The following is a 19,054-nucleotide window of genomic DNA, read 5'->3' on the forward strand; positions in this document are numbered from 1 at the left end:
AGCCAAGGTAACAGAGAACCAGTTATTAGAAAATATTTTTAATGCTTTAACATTCAAGAGAGGTTAACTATTGCAATAAACATGAAAAACACTAACTCAAATTCTTTACTTCAACTCAAACGCGTTTCTAACTAAAATTCCTGTATTTATGTAACTGGTGTCTTTAAATCTCCTTTTGGACTGCAAGAGAGTAATGCCTTTTTCCATTCCCTGGCTTCCATGTAAAACTCATTTACTTTCATTGTTTGTAATTCTACACTCAGAAAATTAAGTCTGATTTCACTTGCAACTGCCATGCTCTGAAGCTTATTTTACTTTTGGCAGTAGATTCATCTAAAGCAACTGGAGTGAACTCAGACAGTAGCTTCAGTAATAGGATATTCCAATCCAAAAGCCAAGGAATAGCCAAGATAAAGTGAATTGTTCTTGCAGGTCGCTGAGAAGACGGGGAACAAAAGAGTCACAAGACAGACCTCAATCTTTTTTTGTTGTTTGAGGACTGATTTTTCTGTGCAAGGATCCCTTTAAATGTTCTGTAAGCACCATCCCATTCACCCTAGATGAGAGGGCTATTTTGGTCTCTCTTCTCAGGCCTGTGTGAGCACCAGCCAGGGCTCAGCACCTGCCCCTGTAGCTCTGCAATCTGCTTGGCTGCCCAGAGGCCAAAGACGTTCTGGTGCTGGGAGTGGAACTATTCGGTTTGCCAGGGATTAACGACTCCAAGGGCACTGCTGAGGCCAGAGCACATGCCTACATCATGCAGCTCCATGCTTAAGGATAAGAGGTTCAGGCTTAGTGCAGCATGAATACAGAAACTGTGTAGATGGTGAGAACTGCCTAAGCTAACAAAGCCCTAAAAGAGGGAGCCCAGTCCTGAGGAGCACAACAGAGGGTGCACTCAGCACTCAGTGCTGAGCCACAGCCAATGCAGCGTAACACTGAGACCAGAGGCAGCTTTGCATGGAGCAGACTGGGGTCTGCAAGGTTTATTTGCTAATCTGAAGTGGTATGTGAAGGCAATACATACTGATCTAACAAACCCTGACAGACACGAGCCAGGATGGGGTCTACCCTCTTGTAAAACAGGACTCCCAGGCCCTCATCTAGGAGCCACCCATTTGTTTTGGCTGTTAAAAGGCAGTGCTTACTATCTAATCAGCCCAAAACAGGAGGCTTGCCCAGAGCACCCCAGAACAGACTGCACACAGTCAAGGGGCAGATGATGGTGTAAGCTAACAGGTCTCACCAGTGAGATCAGCACAGATTCCATGCACAAAGTTTCTTGGCATCGTGATCCTACCCCCATACCAGAGAACACCTGAATTACCAGAGTATGCCATTACCTTTGGTTTCTCATTCTCTTTGCTAAAAATTATTTTAAGGCATTGTTATATTGGTTTGACACCCAAGAAAGCTGACTGAGGAGGAAACCTCTAAATGTACAGCAACTCATCAACCCTGCTTTTAAGTTATATGCAACTTTCCTAGGTCAATTCAAAAATAAGTTCAATGGAACAAAGAATTTTAAGGTCATTTGGGAATTTGAGACAGCTGGACAGCAAAAGACAAAGGTGGTAAATCACTTGGAGAAAAAGGTAGATCTGGAAAGGAATGGAAGTACCCGAGACACTAGTTTGCAGGCTTCACCTGTCCTCACCATTCCAGTACACTTGGGAGTGCTCTTCAAGTTATTTTCAACACAAATGATAGGAAAACACAATGCAACTAAAAAAACTTGTCATAGTTATTGTCAGGACATTTGTGTGACCTAATCACAATGATTTGACTTTAACAAAATCCAAAGGCTTTAATCCTGTTATGAGTGTGGAGTACGAGGCACTTCCAGCATATGCCAAACCCTTGCTCACACACAGCCACACCCTCTGCCTACTTTTCAACTGAGCAGCATTTCAGTACCTGTGTAACAGCACAAGAAAAGCAGCACCTTAGCAACAGCATATAGATGGGAAAGCTGCACAGTGGGAAAACAGCACAATTTAATTTTATTTATCAAACCCCTGGTTAGGACATTGTTACTTTAAAACCTACCGTGGAACTAAATCAGCCACATCCTAAGCCTGTGTAACAGTTTGACTGGTAAACCTTTCCACCCTCCTGATGCACACCACAAGTATTGGAATAGAAACATCATATACTTCATTGCTAACTTCTGTTTTTCCCATAAGTACTATTACTCATTTTTCACTGATCTCAAAAAATATCAGAGCAAAAAAAATCCCTACCATAACTACTGGAAGAAATAGCTCTACGACTTAATTTTAGCAGACTATTAAATACATTAGGCTCATCTTGATGGCATAACTAGCACAGAAGACAAGAATTACACCCCTAAGGAGGAATTACACCCCTAAGGAGGTTCCTCAATCTACAGTTGAAACACAAGTCCAAACATATCAGCAGGTTAAAACATTCTTATGAATGTAAGTACATCTGCAGTGTGTTGCTTCAGGTTAAACAGAGTTCGAGCTCCATATCACTTCATGGATCAAGGAGCAATTTTAATTACAGCTCTTCACTCACAGAACCTTTAGCTGAGAACTTGTACTTCTTCACCCTCGTAAGGATCGGGTCCAGTTGCCTAAACCAAAACCAGCAGTGATTCTTCAGCTACAACTGATAGAGCCTTAGTCAAATTGTCTCCCACACACTCATGTACCTTCATACGCATGACTTAAACACTGCAAACACCAATCAGAATGGCTATTCTCATCCTATGGAGGAGAGGCTGAGCAAGTAGGTCACTGTTTCAGCTACTGCCATATATTGAATCAAAAGCACGATCAACAGGCATACTAATGTAAGCCCTTAATACTGCAGGTACTGAGGTCTATAGATGAAGCATTTTTAAACATAGCACAGGAAACATACTACAGAATGAAGTTGCTGACAGACTGGCACAAATGCTAGAATCAATCTACATAATCATTTGTATATCACATTCTCATCATGTATTAAAAGAAAGCAAGCAAAACACATTTGTAACTTAAGTGTATTCTGGTTTTTAGTGGATGATGAAACTGTTCTAATAAAATGAGGATTTGAGAGAGTTATGAAAGTAAAGTCTTCTTTAAAACCAAATAAACACAAAGTTCTCAAAGTTGATAGAATGTCAAGTTAAGCATTTCCTTCTTTTCCAGATTCTCAGGCTCTGTCTTTTAGACCTTCCCTTTTTCAACTCTCGGGTTCTTCTCTCAATCTGTGTAGTTGCTTCAAAGCCATTAGTTTCCTTATAATTATTTTTCCATGCTAGAGAATACTGCAAAGATTTCTAAAGAAAGATCCTTAAAATGGAATTACTGCCACCTGCTGATCATCTGAAGAAATCCAAACCGGTGCTATCTGGCTGAAAACTTAACAGTTACCTTGCAAATACCGTACCACTTCCTCCGGGAAACGTGTAAGGATGCTGTTTGCGGAATACATGACCCACTCTGCTGCAAGGGATGATTTCTAGGCTCCCACCACATTGCCAAACTCTGAAGGAGATCTCTGAAATAAAAGCACGAAAGAAAGGCCAACATCATAAAACACTGCAATTTTGTAGCACACAATTTACAGAGAAGGCCTTTATTGGCTGTTGCTGGGGAGATCAACAATAAACTCCAGGATAAACAAAAGCATATCCGAGCATCTCTTTTTCTCCAAGCTCAAGATAATCACATTAACTTTAAAGGAAAACTATAGGTCTTCTCTTATCTGAGGGTACCAGCATTCACTAAAAACTCATAAACTATGCCACAATTTGCTAAAGTAAGTTAGGTCTGTATCTACCATTATTCATTTAAGTATTAGAAAATACATGCCTCTGAAACAAGGTTAAAAATTCTGGTTAAAAATAAAGGCCAGTGCAGTATGCCTGAAGCTCTTTCTTCTCAAAATTATTCATTTGAAGGTTTATCCAAAAAGTCACTGTCATCTATTGAATATACATAGCCACTGAAAAAGCATTTTTTTAGAAGTAATTTAGAAACACCTTGTGTCAATTTTTTTTTCATTATTTATTGCTTCCTCTGTGTACAGCAATTTGATTAATTCTCCCTCCATAAATTCCCAGAAATGTAAACCTACATATATACTTTTCACCACCTTAGATTCCGAAGAATCTCAAAAAAAAAAAGTGAAAATGATCAAAAATAGCTCTATGGGAAAGACGAAAGACTAGTGAAACAAATAAATTCTTACTCGCACCAACATGGTTTCTAAAGCCCTCATGGATTTTTGAAGGAAAAAAAGGAACATATAGCAACTAAAATTACAGAACTACACCCGCAAGCTCCCCCTTAAGACATCTTCTTTGCCATACTGAAACAGTGGGAGAAGAAGTGTTACTATGTCAAACATTGTTCAGTTGCACGAGATTGTTGCACCCCTTGGTAACAGATTTGCTTTTTACTCTAGTGTGCCATCAATATGGAAGACAAGAGAAGTCTTGCTCCGTGATTTTAGCAGAATTATTAAGAAAAACCTAGGTTTTCAGATTAGACCCAAGCTTTCTGACAGTCCAGTTCTCCGGTGTGCTTCAAACCTCCTATGCTCATCAAAATGTGTTATAAAGATTCTAAGAATTTGAGTTTACAAATTCGAGACGAGACTGAACAAAACTCAACCCACATTTTTGCACAGCAAACAGGCGTTATCAGTCTCACTTAGCAACAAACTGAAAATGCTCCGTCTCTTCACTGTAAGAGCTGCCTCTTGGCTAATTTAAGCCAAATACTGCAGGCCCATCTTGAGATTTGTCAACTTGAGACTACACTAACTCGTCAACAAAATTTCACGTAATAGCTGCTCTGCACATGCTTGAAGGAAAAAAACACTAGGTTTTATGAAGCAGAATGTATAGAATTATTTTGCAAGTCCATCTAGCAAAATGCAACGTGGAGCCACTGATCCAGAGAGATTCTTGAGAGTAAAGAGGCCTGACGAGCGTGTGTGTTGAATTCTGAACTGCACATCACAGACTCCTGGCATCTACTGCATGTGTCATTTATCGCCGATTAAATCATACGCCACGTGATTTTTACTCATCTTCAGTTAGTCTGGCAGCTCTGAGCAAATCATTAGCTGTCTGCTGTACTGACTGACTTGGCCTTTTCAGGGAGCCGAGAAAAGGCACCCCAAAGTCTTCATCTCCTCCTTTCCATGGAGGAGGGGGAACAGATTGCAGCAAGAGCAACAGTAACAGCTTTTTGCATGTCTTTACATGTACCTTGCGTGAGGAGCTGTTCCTTGTGCCCTTTCCTGCTGTCAGGGCCTCGATTATCAAAGCAAAGAAGCAGCTGCTGAATTTTCAGAAAGACTGAGTCGCTCAAGTGCATGCTTGCAGCTAATCACACGTTTAAGCGCTTTAGTGGCAAAAGATGTTTTCAGTGTGGATGCCTGTTTTGCTGTAAGAAGTTTATCCAAGGCATTGCCAGGATATTTTAAAAGTTGCATTCATATTAATACAATTTAGCAATATACAGCAAAACTAGTGAGGAAATAAACTCAGAAAATAACTGTTCAAGCCACATAAGAGGTTTCTTCAAGTAAGAAGCATGTATAAGGATGCACGGAAGGATGCAAGGATGCAGCATCTGCAAGGAAGCTTCTTCCAGCCTTTAAGTTCCTCACAGGAGTGTTGAGTCTTTGGTTATCATGTCTCCATACTCAGTGTGCCATATACAACACACACTTCCTTGTAGGCCAAGCATATGCTCAGTGCATATGCGTATTTCAGTACCTCAAAATACTCCTGGGTTTTTACAAGTTCAAGGTATTTTAGGATTTTGCACCTAACACGTGCAGTAGAGAAGTTTCTATCCTTAGAACTGGTCCTAAAACACACCACACTTGGAACGTCTGAGATGCATCACTGCCCTAAAAAACTAAATTAATGACAGAATGGAAGTTTTGATGAGTTGTTGAGTTCCACTCCTCCTGAATCTTCTTTGTTTTAATGAAATTATGCTGGTCTTAACCGGAGAAAAAAAAACTTTGTACAATAGTGTAATGCAAGGAGCCAAAAAAAAAAACCCCTATTCAACTCAGACATAACCACCAGGTTAAAGAAAAAATGGCTAAAGCACAAGTTCTAAATCCCACTCACTTAAACATCTGAAAAAAAGGAATTACAGCAAAAATGCCTTCCCAACCATAATTATCTCACAGGACTAAAGTAGGGGTATGAAATTTAAAAACTCGCTGATTTTAGATGTCAGGCAGTATAGTATTGCTAATGTTAAGGAATAGATTACTCAGTCAGCTAAGTTTTAATTAATTTCCTAAGGTGTATGCAAGAACATAAAACTTGTGAACTCCTGTGTTCTACACTTCACTATTAAATTCCAGTAACATCTTAAAACGTGCCTTAAATTGCCAACATTTGAACGTTACATTTTAATCGACAACTTTAGATGAGAACGTGACTTTCAAACAAGATAGCATTTTTGAAAGTAATTGCCTATCTACATCCAGTAACTTACCAACCAACTTCCATTACAAATAAATGCTGTTGCTTAACAAACAGATACTTTTAATTCTCTCATATTTAGAGAATTCATAATTCCTACCTTGTTTTAATTCTTTCATTGAAATAAACCCTTTGGATTTTGTCAATAATGCATGTGAAGCTTTCACTGTTTTTAGCCCTGTCTGCACAAAATTAGGAAGACCCATCACAGTAAAAGACAATGATGAAAGACTGATCCAAAGGTAAATAATATACATACCCAAGTTTTCTCCACCCCAAACATCCATCATCATGTCATATTTTCCAAGTTCTTCAAAATATGATTTATCCATCACAAATAATCCACCAGCTATCATCGGTGTCCTAAACAGGCATGAAAAATTAAGTTGGATACTTAAAGAACCACGACCTGGGAGGTAACTATTATGTGCACCTCAAGGTTAATACCCCCTTGAAAAATTTGCAATGCTTTCAAATGCAACTAATTTTGCATCTGTAACTTCAAGTGTCGCCTGCACACATTTTTATGATCTCTATAGTGCTATGATGACCACCTTCTGAGGCAGTTTCCAAATTGCTACTTGGCCCACAAGTTCCTTGTAAGGGGTGGCATGTTATGAACATTAAAACCGAGTTTGTATTTTTAGTCCTAAAAATATACCAACTTAAATTGACATCTACTTTTCCATTAATGGTAAATAAATAATCCACTAATGTACTTTGAAGTATTGTTTTAAAATATAATTAATTTCTGAGAGTCTTATAACGCTATGTAAATTTCAGTGGTAACAAAAGCTGTAGTAGAGATTCCCTTTCAGACTCAAAGAGGATGATTTCTAACTATGTTTAGCTACAAGCTACCATCTATAAGAGGGAGAAGTGGTGGTACAAACATACTTTATAGGAGCAACTGGATTTCCTTGCCGTGCTCTTCTTTGCTCTGGTGTCATGTAATCCCACTTGAACACCAGGTTCCAATCAAAGCCTTTAAGAAGAAAACATTAGAGTTGGATGTTAAAAAGACCGTGGTCGTCATTCAACTTCTAGTAACATAATGTTGATCAAAACGCTGGGAACTGTAATTTAAATAAAGAAATTAAACTTGTACAAAAGTCTGGGTAGAAAACAATCAAGTAAACACCCAGATGAACGTAAAAGAAGTTGACAGGGCAATTTAAAAAAAAAAAAATCAAATACAAAATAACTTTGATTTCTCCTGCTGCCATCTATTACACAAAGTACGAAACTCTGTCAACAAGTGACAAAGAAAAAGCTTCATGTATGAGTCTCATATCCTTAGATCAAATAGAACAAGATCTTCCAGCCACTACAAATGCTCCTAACAGTCATTACTGCACAATTGCACTTGAACTCTTATCAAACGATCACATATTTATGTTTACACAGGCTTTATGCAGTAGTCTTGGTACTCGTCTAACAGCAAGATCTCTCCATCATGAAGGTCACACCTGGTTATGTAGCTCCCACTTATCTTAATAACATTCATTTAACTTCCTGCTTTCCCACTACATGCTAAGTGCATCATTTTTCAAACCCAGGGCAAGCACTAGAACATCAAAATCTTCCTTCCCTTATGCACGTACATACCTGTGTGTACACACAGTAACGGCTGGTCTGCTCCTCTTGTGAGTTAAGCACAGAGGGACACAAAGATCACTAGAACAGACAAGACCAATAGGTCACCTACAGCAGCTTCCTACCTGACAACCATTTGAGTTACCTCCTTTGGGCAGTGATACACAGCTGGTCTAAGACAAACTTCCTATAGGAAACACTCACATAACAGTTTTTGAGCTGGGTTATGCCCACAGGTGCAAACATCAGAAAAAGCTACACAAGGTCCATTGCCCTCTCCCAGTACACCTAACAAATCAGCCTTATACAGCCTCCTGCCAGTGGCACTGAGAACCTGTGAAGTCACGTCATGAATGATTTACAGATTTCTGGTGCACAGATGTCAACAGTTTTCTTTCTTCAGCATAAAGATAAAGTATTGCTTTGTGGGGAAGTGGGGAAAAAAAGCTAAGGTAAACAGACAACAATTACAGCCCTACAAGCTGCCTGTCTGCATCTGTAAGTCTGCATAGTAACAACTGATGTGGGAAGCTGAAAGCAGAAGAGTTTTCATTTTAACTCACAAGATATTTATCACACATACACTACAAAATTATCCTGAACAGTCTTGCATGCCAACTCTTTCTCTCTTCAAGTATTTTATGAAGCGTTGCACTGTAAAAACGAAAGACCACCGAACTACTCCAAAACTCCAAGCAGCAAAATGGCTACAATTGATAGTGCTGCAAAGCCTCCAGCATGAAAAGTAAAATTAGCTCAACTATTTCCATGCAGTTAAAAAGTCACATTTTGTCATACATACCCAGCAAAATTACTTGCATCTGGAAGAACTTGAAGAAAAAAAACCCAAAACAATGCAAAAAAAAAAAAAAAAATCAACAAACCAACACCAACCAATCCCAAAACAAAACGAAGCCAAACAAACCTACAGCTCTCCAGCAGCAGCAGCAGAGATAGTTACATATACTCAAGTGAACACAAGGGGTCTCTTTTGGAACACAGCACTTACAAACTCTGAATAAGCGTATAAATTATCTACCCATAAAAACTGGGTTTCTGTCTCCATTTTCACTGACTCTGGGAAAAATCTGCACTCAATGAGATAATATCAGTATCTCTGTAAAAGGAGTATTTTTAAACACAAGGGCATATCCAATATGAAACTCTATCCAGTGTAAACTGCATCACAGGCATACTCTAAATTATTAGATCTCAGTTAACCACAGTTTATTTGAGTAATTGAAATGTTTCTTAGAACGGTATAAACACTTTTGCAAATCCCCCCTCAAAAAGGTATTTGTAACATGAAGTGCATGGATTTAGTATTGGCCAGACTGGGGAATTATTTTAGCCCCATGTGCTTTAAAAAGTTTGTAGCATTTGCTAGTTTGTTGTCTTGGGCGATTAAGTCCTTTCAAAGGAGACCAGGCACAAATGCTGCCCCAGCTGTCTCAACTCTCCATGCTTGGGCCACACAGATACTGTATCTAAGGTTGAAAGCATAGTTTTGTTTCCACGTTTAGACTTGGCCCCAGTGAAAGCGTCCTGTGATGCCAAATGCTCTATTGCCTCTAACATGGTATCTGTCCTCTGGGAACCAAAAATAAATATATTATTCATGTCTCAACTTATGTCCAAATAGCCTTAAATACTTGCATGGGCAAAATTTCTATTGTTAACATTATAAACAACAAAAAAAGGGACAGCTTCTCATTCCTCAGTCTAGAAGTATGGAGGCTCTCTGAATATTAAAAAAAAAAAAAAGTATTTCTATCGTGGATAAGGGGGGAAAATCAGCACTAAGAATTAAAAAAAAAAATTAAATTGGTAACGTAGTTCCAAAGATGAAGTATGAAAGGCAGTTAACAAGTGAAGTGATCTCTCAATCTTCTCCCACTTCACTTGGGAAGAATAAAAGAGCATGAACCCTGCAGGAACCAATCAAAGGTTTCAATGAAAGAATTCCTCCTCCTCCTGCAGACAACAATAAAAGCCACATAATGGTATAGAGATTTCCATACTCGAGGCATAATGAATAGACTGGGTAAAAGCCTTAAGGTTTTAATAAAGCTGACACACAGATAATAGCATAGAACTATACATTAGCATACTGTGAATATATGCACTGTAGGTGTTATTGTAGAATGTTCATTAAAAGGATATAGAACCTCTCACCTCCAGATCACTGACTGGAAATTGAAGCATATGTAACATGCAAATATTGCTTTAAAGTTTACTGGAACAACACTTGGTGGCCAGTTAAGAGACTGGTAACTGACAGAACGGGCTTGAAATCGTTTTTTCCTTCCCCACGCACAAAAGTCCATTCAGAAAATTCTGAAATACTGTGGGAACAGCACTGTGTAATTTCTATATCATGGTTCATCTTGTATCAGTGGAAACAGTCATTAAGGGTGGGGGGAAGAACATGGACACAACACAGAACACAACTCCAAATGCTAGATTCTTGCTGACAGTGAAGAAAGCAAGGGAAGGAATTGGGGTTTTTGAGGGCTTGACAAATTCACTATTAGCTGTCAACAGTTTACACTAGCAAGACGGAGTGAAAGCGTAGCAATTAGTTCTTCTAAGTTCAAATATAACAGGAAATTCTGTAACTGTAATAGGTATAAACACTGCAAATATTCAAGGCCACATGCTACTCTCTTCACAATTACAAATCATGGCTAACAAAAACATTTATTTTTTTTAAAACACATTCCAAAGTTTTCTGCTTATTCAGAAGAGTTTAAATTTTTAAGCAAACCAGCATCTCAAAAAAAAACTCACAGGCACTGCATTGCTGATGGGCTTCTAAGCTAGAGAGCAATTAAAGCCTGTCTTATCTGAAAAGAGATTCATGAGCTCTGGCCATAAGCTGCTTCTGACACTTTCACACGATCCTACAGACACTGGAGTGAGCACTGTGCATTGGTAAAAAGCAGTGTAAACTTTTAAGAATTAGTATACTGAAGATGAACTTGTTTAAAGCAGATGAAAATACGGCCAATGAAAATCCAGGCCTAGAAACAACTGACCTATACAACTTAACCTAGATATATGAAGAGGAAGAACAGCACGTTAACTGCCCATTCCACAACTGCAGTGATTATGAGCTTTGATTCTTGATGCCTTTACTTGTAAATCTGTATTCCAGTACAGGTACATACCGCCTTTTAAATCAGCTGACGCCCCCACGTACTGGAAGTTGTCCATATTAATTACATCAATAATAGGAGACACAACTCTGGTCTTGTCCTAAAATAAATATTAGAAAGTAATATTGAAATAATGAAATCAATATATAAAGCTTCAGGCAGGATGAGATGTTGAACAGTTCTGCAGGATTTCATTAGCACATCTCCCCCAGCTCTCCCCACTGCTTCAACTTAGGGCTCTGAATAGCCAGGGCTGTGAATAGCATTCCTCAGCACGGCTTCAGAAAGCAGAAACCACACGATACGGCTGGGAATCCTCTTTCTATTCTAGGCTCCTTAAATTCAAGTAATCCCCCCTCTTCTGACTTGCTCTTGAAGAAGGCAGCAAACTTGCAGTTCCAAGGAGAGTTGAGCAAACAGCACTTCCATTCTTACTTTCAAAACCAGCTCAAAGAAAAGAAGCATCCAGGCAATTCATGTTTTCCACATTAAGTCTCTAGCAAGGCAGCGTACTACAGCCTTATCATTTCAACGCTTAAGGAACACTTCGGCCTTTCTGTCATCAGATGAGTCCTGGGTTAATGCCATCTCATTTCACACTAGAAGAATCACACTTCACAGTCAGATCCTTAGACAGGAAAGAGAACCTAAAACCACCTCCATCTAACGAATGATATTAATCTCCAGCAGCCAAGATTCCAGTGGCACAGACGCCATATTCCTCTGTCCAACCATGGTCTGGTATAACCCTTGGAGTATAATTACCTTAATGGATGTTTTTGTCAAAATAATTTAAGAAAAGAACCCCACATTTCCAACAACTTCACATGCATCATCCAATAGGATCACAAGACATCAGTACTCTAAAAAAAGAGACTCATCTAATATTAGAAATGCAGTATCATGGTTAAGGGGGAAAAAAAAGTTACATTTGCACACTGAAGCATAACTTCTACAGTAGTTTGATGGAACATTTTCCAGAGTTCAAAAGACGAGTCCTCACTCCACAAAGTAACATTGAGAGCATGGGTAACATTGCAACAGTCTATCATCATATCTGTGAATATAGATTTTATTTTAGAAGTGTTTTGAACCAGGAGATATTTTAGTAACCATTTACAAAGAAATGGTTCTCATGGTTAAAACAAAAATGCCAACTTAACCATCTCCATGTTAAGAGTTGATTCATAAGAATGTCTTCAAACAACAATACATATAATCTAAACAGGGGTTCAGCGACACACACTCCCTTGCTAATCAGTACTATACAAAAAAATACTACAAACTAGTACAAGATTAGCTTGAGCTCACAGCAACACACTTATAAGCAACTCTTGCAGTTAAACCCTTTGCTTGGTCCAATATGGATATTCAACACCTATTTTCATTTACTGAATCTAATCCATATCTGTGCTGATTTTAATAAGCCCTAATTACATAGTTGGCATTTATTAGGTCATTCTGCCTGAAGGAACAAAAGGTCACTCGCTTTCATACCAGCCAAAAGGAGAATCCAAGAGAGCCCAAGCTGAAGACTCATTACTGATTTCCACATTTAAGTATCACTGCAGCTACACCACCTGGGCCAAATATCTGCTTTTAAGAGGGATGTAATAAAACATCTCATCAGGTCTGCTACTAAGCATTAATTAGCTTGGTCTAAAGCAAACTAGAAACCCAGACAAAAGAGACCAACCTGGCCTTGCTCCCCTGTTGCTCACATCTTCAGCTCCTGCTAGCTGTAGCCCCAAGTGCATGCTCATAATGATACACATACAGTTTTGCTAACTCTGTTGTACTTAGGAGGCAATCATAATTTACTGAACTTCAACTGCAAAGCACTAACTGTGTGCAAACTCCTATACCACTACAGCACTTCAGGTGTGCCCATGACCTTTATTTTAGATTCTCTATAGACAGTGATAGAATTATAAAACTCCTCTTTTAAAGGCTGATGAGACAGAAGATATTCAGCCTATCCAGTTACTCACAATACATCCATCAGCATGAAATACAAAAGTGAAATCACCCTTCCTTTCTTTCCTTAGCTGAAACTGAGGCAGTTTATACATCTACACCCATCTCTAAAAACCTTTTCTGATAAAAACTTGCATTTTGTCAAATGGTTCTAGTTGGCACAGTTGAAGCTGGTGGTAAAAGTTGCCCAAGGTGTCACATTATGTACAGCTTCAGTTAGGCTTCAATTTACCTCCACCGTGCTGAATAAGCAGGTAGGATGCTGTCTCTAGACATTTGGGATATCCTCAGGCTGTTACTGCTGGTCTGATTAGTTCTATAAATATCTGTGCAACACTACACTACCACCACTCGCTACACCTAACATATTATTTAAACAACTTGGAGTTGTTTCTCCAACAGACAAAACCCCAGGTTGCCAGCATTCTGTTTGATGCACGAGGGCTGCTTTGCTGGCTTGGAAACACAGTTCCTGCCGTGATTTCAAATTATAGATTTGCTCAGCAGCAAAGCAGACAAAAGCCTTGCACATTCTTAAGGAGATGCTTTGCAGGGCGCTACAAAGCTGTTAATGCAGAGACTGCTAAAAGGAGCTTGCAGGTCTCCAAAGTACAGGGAGCTCATTCACTGAAACTACTAAAAAGCAGCTGCTCCCTTCAACTTATCCTAAAGCGAGATACTTATTTATCCATGGTGTGATTAAAGGGGAATTTTGATATGCATTTTAGGAACAAAAGCACGAGCAAACAGCAACTCTTCTCTTTGTAATCTCCTGCTTCTTTCTGAGGGGTTGATGCCATGGCTTATAATGGAACACACAATTGGAAAACCATGTGCTTCTTGGTGAGGATAATGGAAAGAAGCAGCACGTGAATACTGCAAATGTCTAGTGCCTGGAAATTTGTAGCAGACTATTTCATTTTAATATTTCATAAAGGAGGTTATGTATGCTCTAGAGAGTTAGATTATATATTATTCTCATAAACCATCACAAATTATCCTCCAGATTCTGCATACATTGTTTTCCCCATCCCTCTCACCCCACCCCACCCCCCAAATAAAACCAAAATCAAGACACTTCAAAGATTAAGTTTCACCACACTGTTAAGAGAAAAGTCTAAATATTTTCCTTTCAGCACAAGCTGACTCATTCAAGGTCACAAAATCTGAGATGGATATGAAAAAGCAATCCACATCACATTACTTAATCTTAGTTCTTTCTTCCTTTTAAGATCATCTTTGTTTAAAAATACCTTCCTAAAAGCAACAGAGGAATTACAGCTGTGCCATGAAAACAGATTAGTTCAGTTCTGCGCCAGAATATTACAATATTTTTTCCCCTGTGTAACTGATGTATTGTAAGAATAGAACATCAAAGCGATTAGAAACTGGCAATGGAAAAAGCCAAGTAGACAAATGTTCATGAAATTGCTAACTAGTAGTTACCAATGTTTTCAAGACTGTGTATATGTATACCTATTACTGTGTTGACATTTTGGGAGAATCAAAGGGTTAACTCCACCAGTTCCTCATTTAATTTCCCCTAACCAACACACACACAAACCTAGAAGGCATAAAAGGTAGCCTTAGAGAATCATGCAGAAAACTATGGATGGAGCAAAGAGGGAGAAGATCTACCAGCTCCAGGTTACAGAGATATCTGTACGTTCTGAACTCTAAAATACTCGTATGTATGTTGCTTCTGCTTTAAGCCTTTGCTCAAATGGCTGAAGAAAAATCCCTAGCAGCATCAGACCCCTCTAGGAACGCTAATCAAGCAGGATCAATAGACAAAGACACTCTAACCAGGAAACCACCTTGAAGAAAACAACTGTGGGATGGATCATCCTTCAACTGAAAAAGAACTTGATGCCTCAGGTGTTCCTAACACAAGCAAGACACAGGTTTCTAAAGTGGTCAGCACATCAGACAGAATATTGTAGAACTGATTCCATTCAGACTGTTTCTTGGTAGCTATATAAATTTTTATACTGTAACACACACACACACAACTAAACCCCCAAACTCAGAATTAAATGCCAAGTGGGCAATTCTGGAACAAAAAGGAGGAAAGAAAACACCCCACACTTTTCTACCACATATAGAAGAGATGCAACACAGCATCAGAAAATACTCTATTAATATCGTTTACGTTACTGCTTTTTCTACTGTATTAAAAAACTGTATTAAAATACTGTTCATGTATAGTAGCCCTGACCTGAAAAGGCTACCTTTAAGGCCAGAGCAGAATGGAGTTAATGCCTATACAGTTCCTTGTCACCAACGTTATCAAGAAAACGCTGCCAGTTAGCACTGAGTGAAATCAGTCTATTGAAAATGGCAAAGAACTATCACACACTATACATGAACACCATCCATGCCCTAACTGTGAACAAGCAGGAAGCTTGGAAGCTACTTCATTAAATCCCTGCTGGCTGGGAACCTTTGTACACAGAAGTAAACTGGAATCCCACATCAATTATTTATTTACCATCCAGCTTCTAAGAAGGGAAAATGAGCTAGGGAGCTGCTTTGGCAGGGTGGTTGGACCCGATGATCTCTCGAGGTCCCTTCCAACCCCAGTGATTCTATGATTCTATGAAAACTCTATTCACGCAGCTGAGAGCTATCCAATGGCACACAATTAGTGTGCATCACTAATGACAATTGTGAGGAGCACGTTCTGAAGGATCCAGTAATTCACGTGCTGCTAAAAAGTAGCTGCTGCACAACACGAAACGTGCCACACTTTCTCCCACCAAGTACACCACATGGATCTTCACAAAATTGTCAGCTGCTTAACAAGAGGTTTTACATTCTGTTATGATGGAAAGGTAATACACTTTCATAGCTCATATCAGTTTCAGAAAGCTAGATGAATATACCTTGAAAAGTCACAGACAAGAAAAGAGGACAATGGGCAAAATAGCTGTCTTACTAAAAGCAGGGGTTTGTAGACCAAAACTACCATTTCTCTTCCAATTTCTCATAAAGGTAGATGCTTCAAACCATTTACACAAAAAGGCTTGAAAACAATTTCCACATCTTAGAACCCATCAGTGCTTTAGGTGCAAGCATTCTTTACTTCCTTCTGAGAGATATTTAATGCCTTCAAGTTTATTTTCCTAGTTAATAGATAAATTCCCCCAAGCCTTTTGAGGCTGCACCACTTTACACAGGCACAAAAATAATAGAAATGCTATGCTCCTCACACTCAAGGGCTTCATAGGCTCTGGGTGCTTTAATAGTGTCCATGTTTCAGCTGAGTAGATTTATTTCTACTGCAAAACCAGATTTTAACTCCTGACATGTCTTAGGTAGCTTACAGTATTTCTGGAATACACAGTAAGGCATCGTAGAATGAAACAGAGTAAGGAAAATCAGTCATTAATTGATATCTTCTCCATTGGCATATTGACTATATGGGTTTCACACAAACACACACACACACACACACACACACACACACACACACACACACACTTCCTTTGTAAGGAAATACAAAGGAAGCATAGTGAGGATAAAGGAAGCACTGGGCATTAACAAAACAGAGTAGCTCAGCAAAACCATTTTCACCACCAGCATTTTGAAAGAAACTCTTTCCAGGAAGGGAAGTTCACGAGAAAGGGAATGCAATTAAGAATGAAGAAAAAAAAAAAGCCCTGTGGTCTTGAGTGTTCCCCAGTGCTTTTTGGGAATCACACTTGATTCACTTTCCACTTCAACTGAGTTCCTCCAGAGCAAGTTAACAAGTATAGCCAACCCCTGGAGAAAATAGTATATTTTCACTCTCAATCCTCTCAATTGCTTTTCTGGGACACAGACCAAGCATCATTTTCATAGAAGCTGAGAGCCCACAGTCCCTGCTAATTTCCATGAGAATTTTGGTTTCACAGCTCAACCTCTCTCCTATTATCACACTGAATCTTAATGAGGCATAAATACTCAGGTAAACTGAATTACATTGAGACGATATTGATTGAGGAGAACTATACTTTGCTCTAAAGATTTTCAACACTTACTGAGGAGGTCCCTGAAGAACCAAAGAAGCATATATTTGAATTACTTGTAAAGGCAATAATAAATATTCACATTTTATGTTCCTGCGCTCACAGATTAAATGAACAAAAAGTGGGTTTTAATCATGGAACGCTCTGATCACCTCCATCATCTCACTTCAGAGAAAAAGCTTCTTTAGAAAAATGCATTAAATTAATGTAGTATAAACCAGATGGCTTTAAAATTTAAAAGCTACTCCTTCAGGAAATTACTTTAGAAGAACTCTTTACTAACCTCAGCTACTCTTTCCAAAAGTGGTTCCAGCCAGTGTTCATTGCATTCACAGTGACTATCCAGGAAGGTCAGCACTTTTGCTTGTGCTGCATCTGCCCCTCTGACACGGGAGCGCATCAAGCCTGAGAAGTAAAGATAATACATTTAAAGTACCTATTGAGGAAAACAATCAACAGTAGTGAGAAACTATTGCATTCTGAGTTGGTCACGAATTAAATTACTCTCAGACAGGACAAACACAAATGTTCCATTATCAAAATGAGAATCTAGTTAACAATTCAGTGAAATGACTTCACATCACACAGTCTGTGGGCTTCTAATCTACCGCACTCTAGTCTACAGGTTTCAACCTGATTTAAGCTGAAGAATTAAAATACCTTTAAAAAAAAAATACACAAGTACAGATGGGTCTGCATTATCTGCATCACAATAAGTAGTATTTATACTGTTAAGTATTAGTCAAGATCAGTCCTGAAAACAAATGCCTTTCTTACAGCTCTATGACAGACTGAGGAAAGCATTATCATTAACTTATCCTCCCCACTCTTTTGCTGCCCTGCTCCCCCACCATCCTAGTCATCACTACAGTCTGTTCATTTTTCTATCAACTTTTTCAAGACATAACCATGCTTCATTCATGTCTGAGTCCCTTCCTCCCATACCTTGCAACTGTCTTTCCCCAGTGTTTCTTGCAACTCTCTTGTTTAGTTTGGTGGGGAGGTTGGTTTGGTTGTGGTGGGGGGAGGAGGGTGTGTCTGGGGAGTGGTTTTACGTTTTTTGAATCTTATCTTGAAAAGATTTCTCTGGAAGCAAATTCCCAGTAAAGTTAAAAGTTTCTTTTCCCTACACCTCAATCACACAGATCATATCACTGTTTTGCCACGTGCCTTTCCTTCCTTCCTTCCTTCCCTTTCTAGTGTTTGTTCACTGGATGACCTTGAAGTCCCCTGCTGTATTTACACATGTACCCCAGAACATGTCACCATATATTCTAATACAGAAAATAGCAAGCTTCCTCTTGTGGATTTCTTTTAGTTCATCCTTTGTGAGTTTCCTCCCTACCTCTCTATTACTATTCAAAATACATTGATTTTATCGTCACTGAATAACTCAAGACCAAAGCCAAGTAATTGCTGCCTTTTGTTTTTTCCCTTTTTTCTTTCTATTAGCCTGTTCTGGTTTTGGTTGGTTTTCTCCCTGTAACTGAAATAGTGCAAGAGAGTCAACCCCAGTTCTTTCCATGCCCTTCATCAAATAAACCTGCAAAATATGACTCTGCCAAACAGAATACAAGATGCTTAAGAGGAAAAAGCTTGTTTGATCTGTCTAACACTCAAAATCCTTGTACCATCTCTTAGCACAAGTGTCAGCACTTCCCTGTTTAAGATATGCGCTGCGCGGATCTCGCAGACTGTACTTTCTACACCTCATCTGTCACACACCGGCAGCTAACTATACCCCACTGTTTTTATGTTGCCTCCCTAATTCCAACCTTGGAAACTTCTGTTCCAGTTTTCTCCTCATCAAACCATTCCTCAAGCACTCTTACCACATTTGC

At 39.0% G+C, this 19,054-nt stretch overlaps 1 protein-coding gene across 1 annotated transcript in view; it reads right to left on the minus strand.

Moving 5' to 3' along the window:
* Nucleotides 1-19,054, minus strand: part of GALNT2 (polypeptide N-acetylgalactosaminyltransferase 2) — a gene marked incomplete at both ends in the record, with an annotated part of 87,525 nt that overhangs the window by 7,963 nt on the left and 60,508 nt on the right. Inside the window, 5 exons of the mRNA XM_084261013.1 lie at nt 3,384-3,510; nt 6,732-6,835; nt 7,370-7,457; nt 11,239-11,326; nt 17,497-17,618. Coding sequence (XP_084117139.1) covers nt 3,384-3,510; nt 6,732-6,835; nt 7,370-7,457; nt 11,239-11,326; nt 17,497-17,618 — 529 coding nt within the window. The remainder of the gene's footprint in view (nt 1-3,383; nt 3,511-6,731; nt 6,836-7,369; nt 7,458-11,238; nt 11,327-17,496; nt 17,619-19,054) is intronic.

This window comes from Gallinula chloropus (assembly GCF_964237585.1).
Source record: "Gallinula chloropus genome assembly, chromosome: 3".
In the NCBI taxonomy this organism is placed as follows: Eukaryota; Metazoa; Chordata; class Aves; order Gruiformes; family Rallidae; genus Gallinula; species Gallinula chloropus.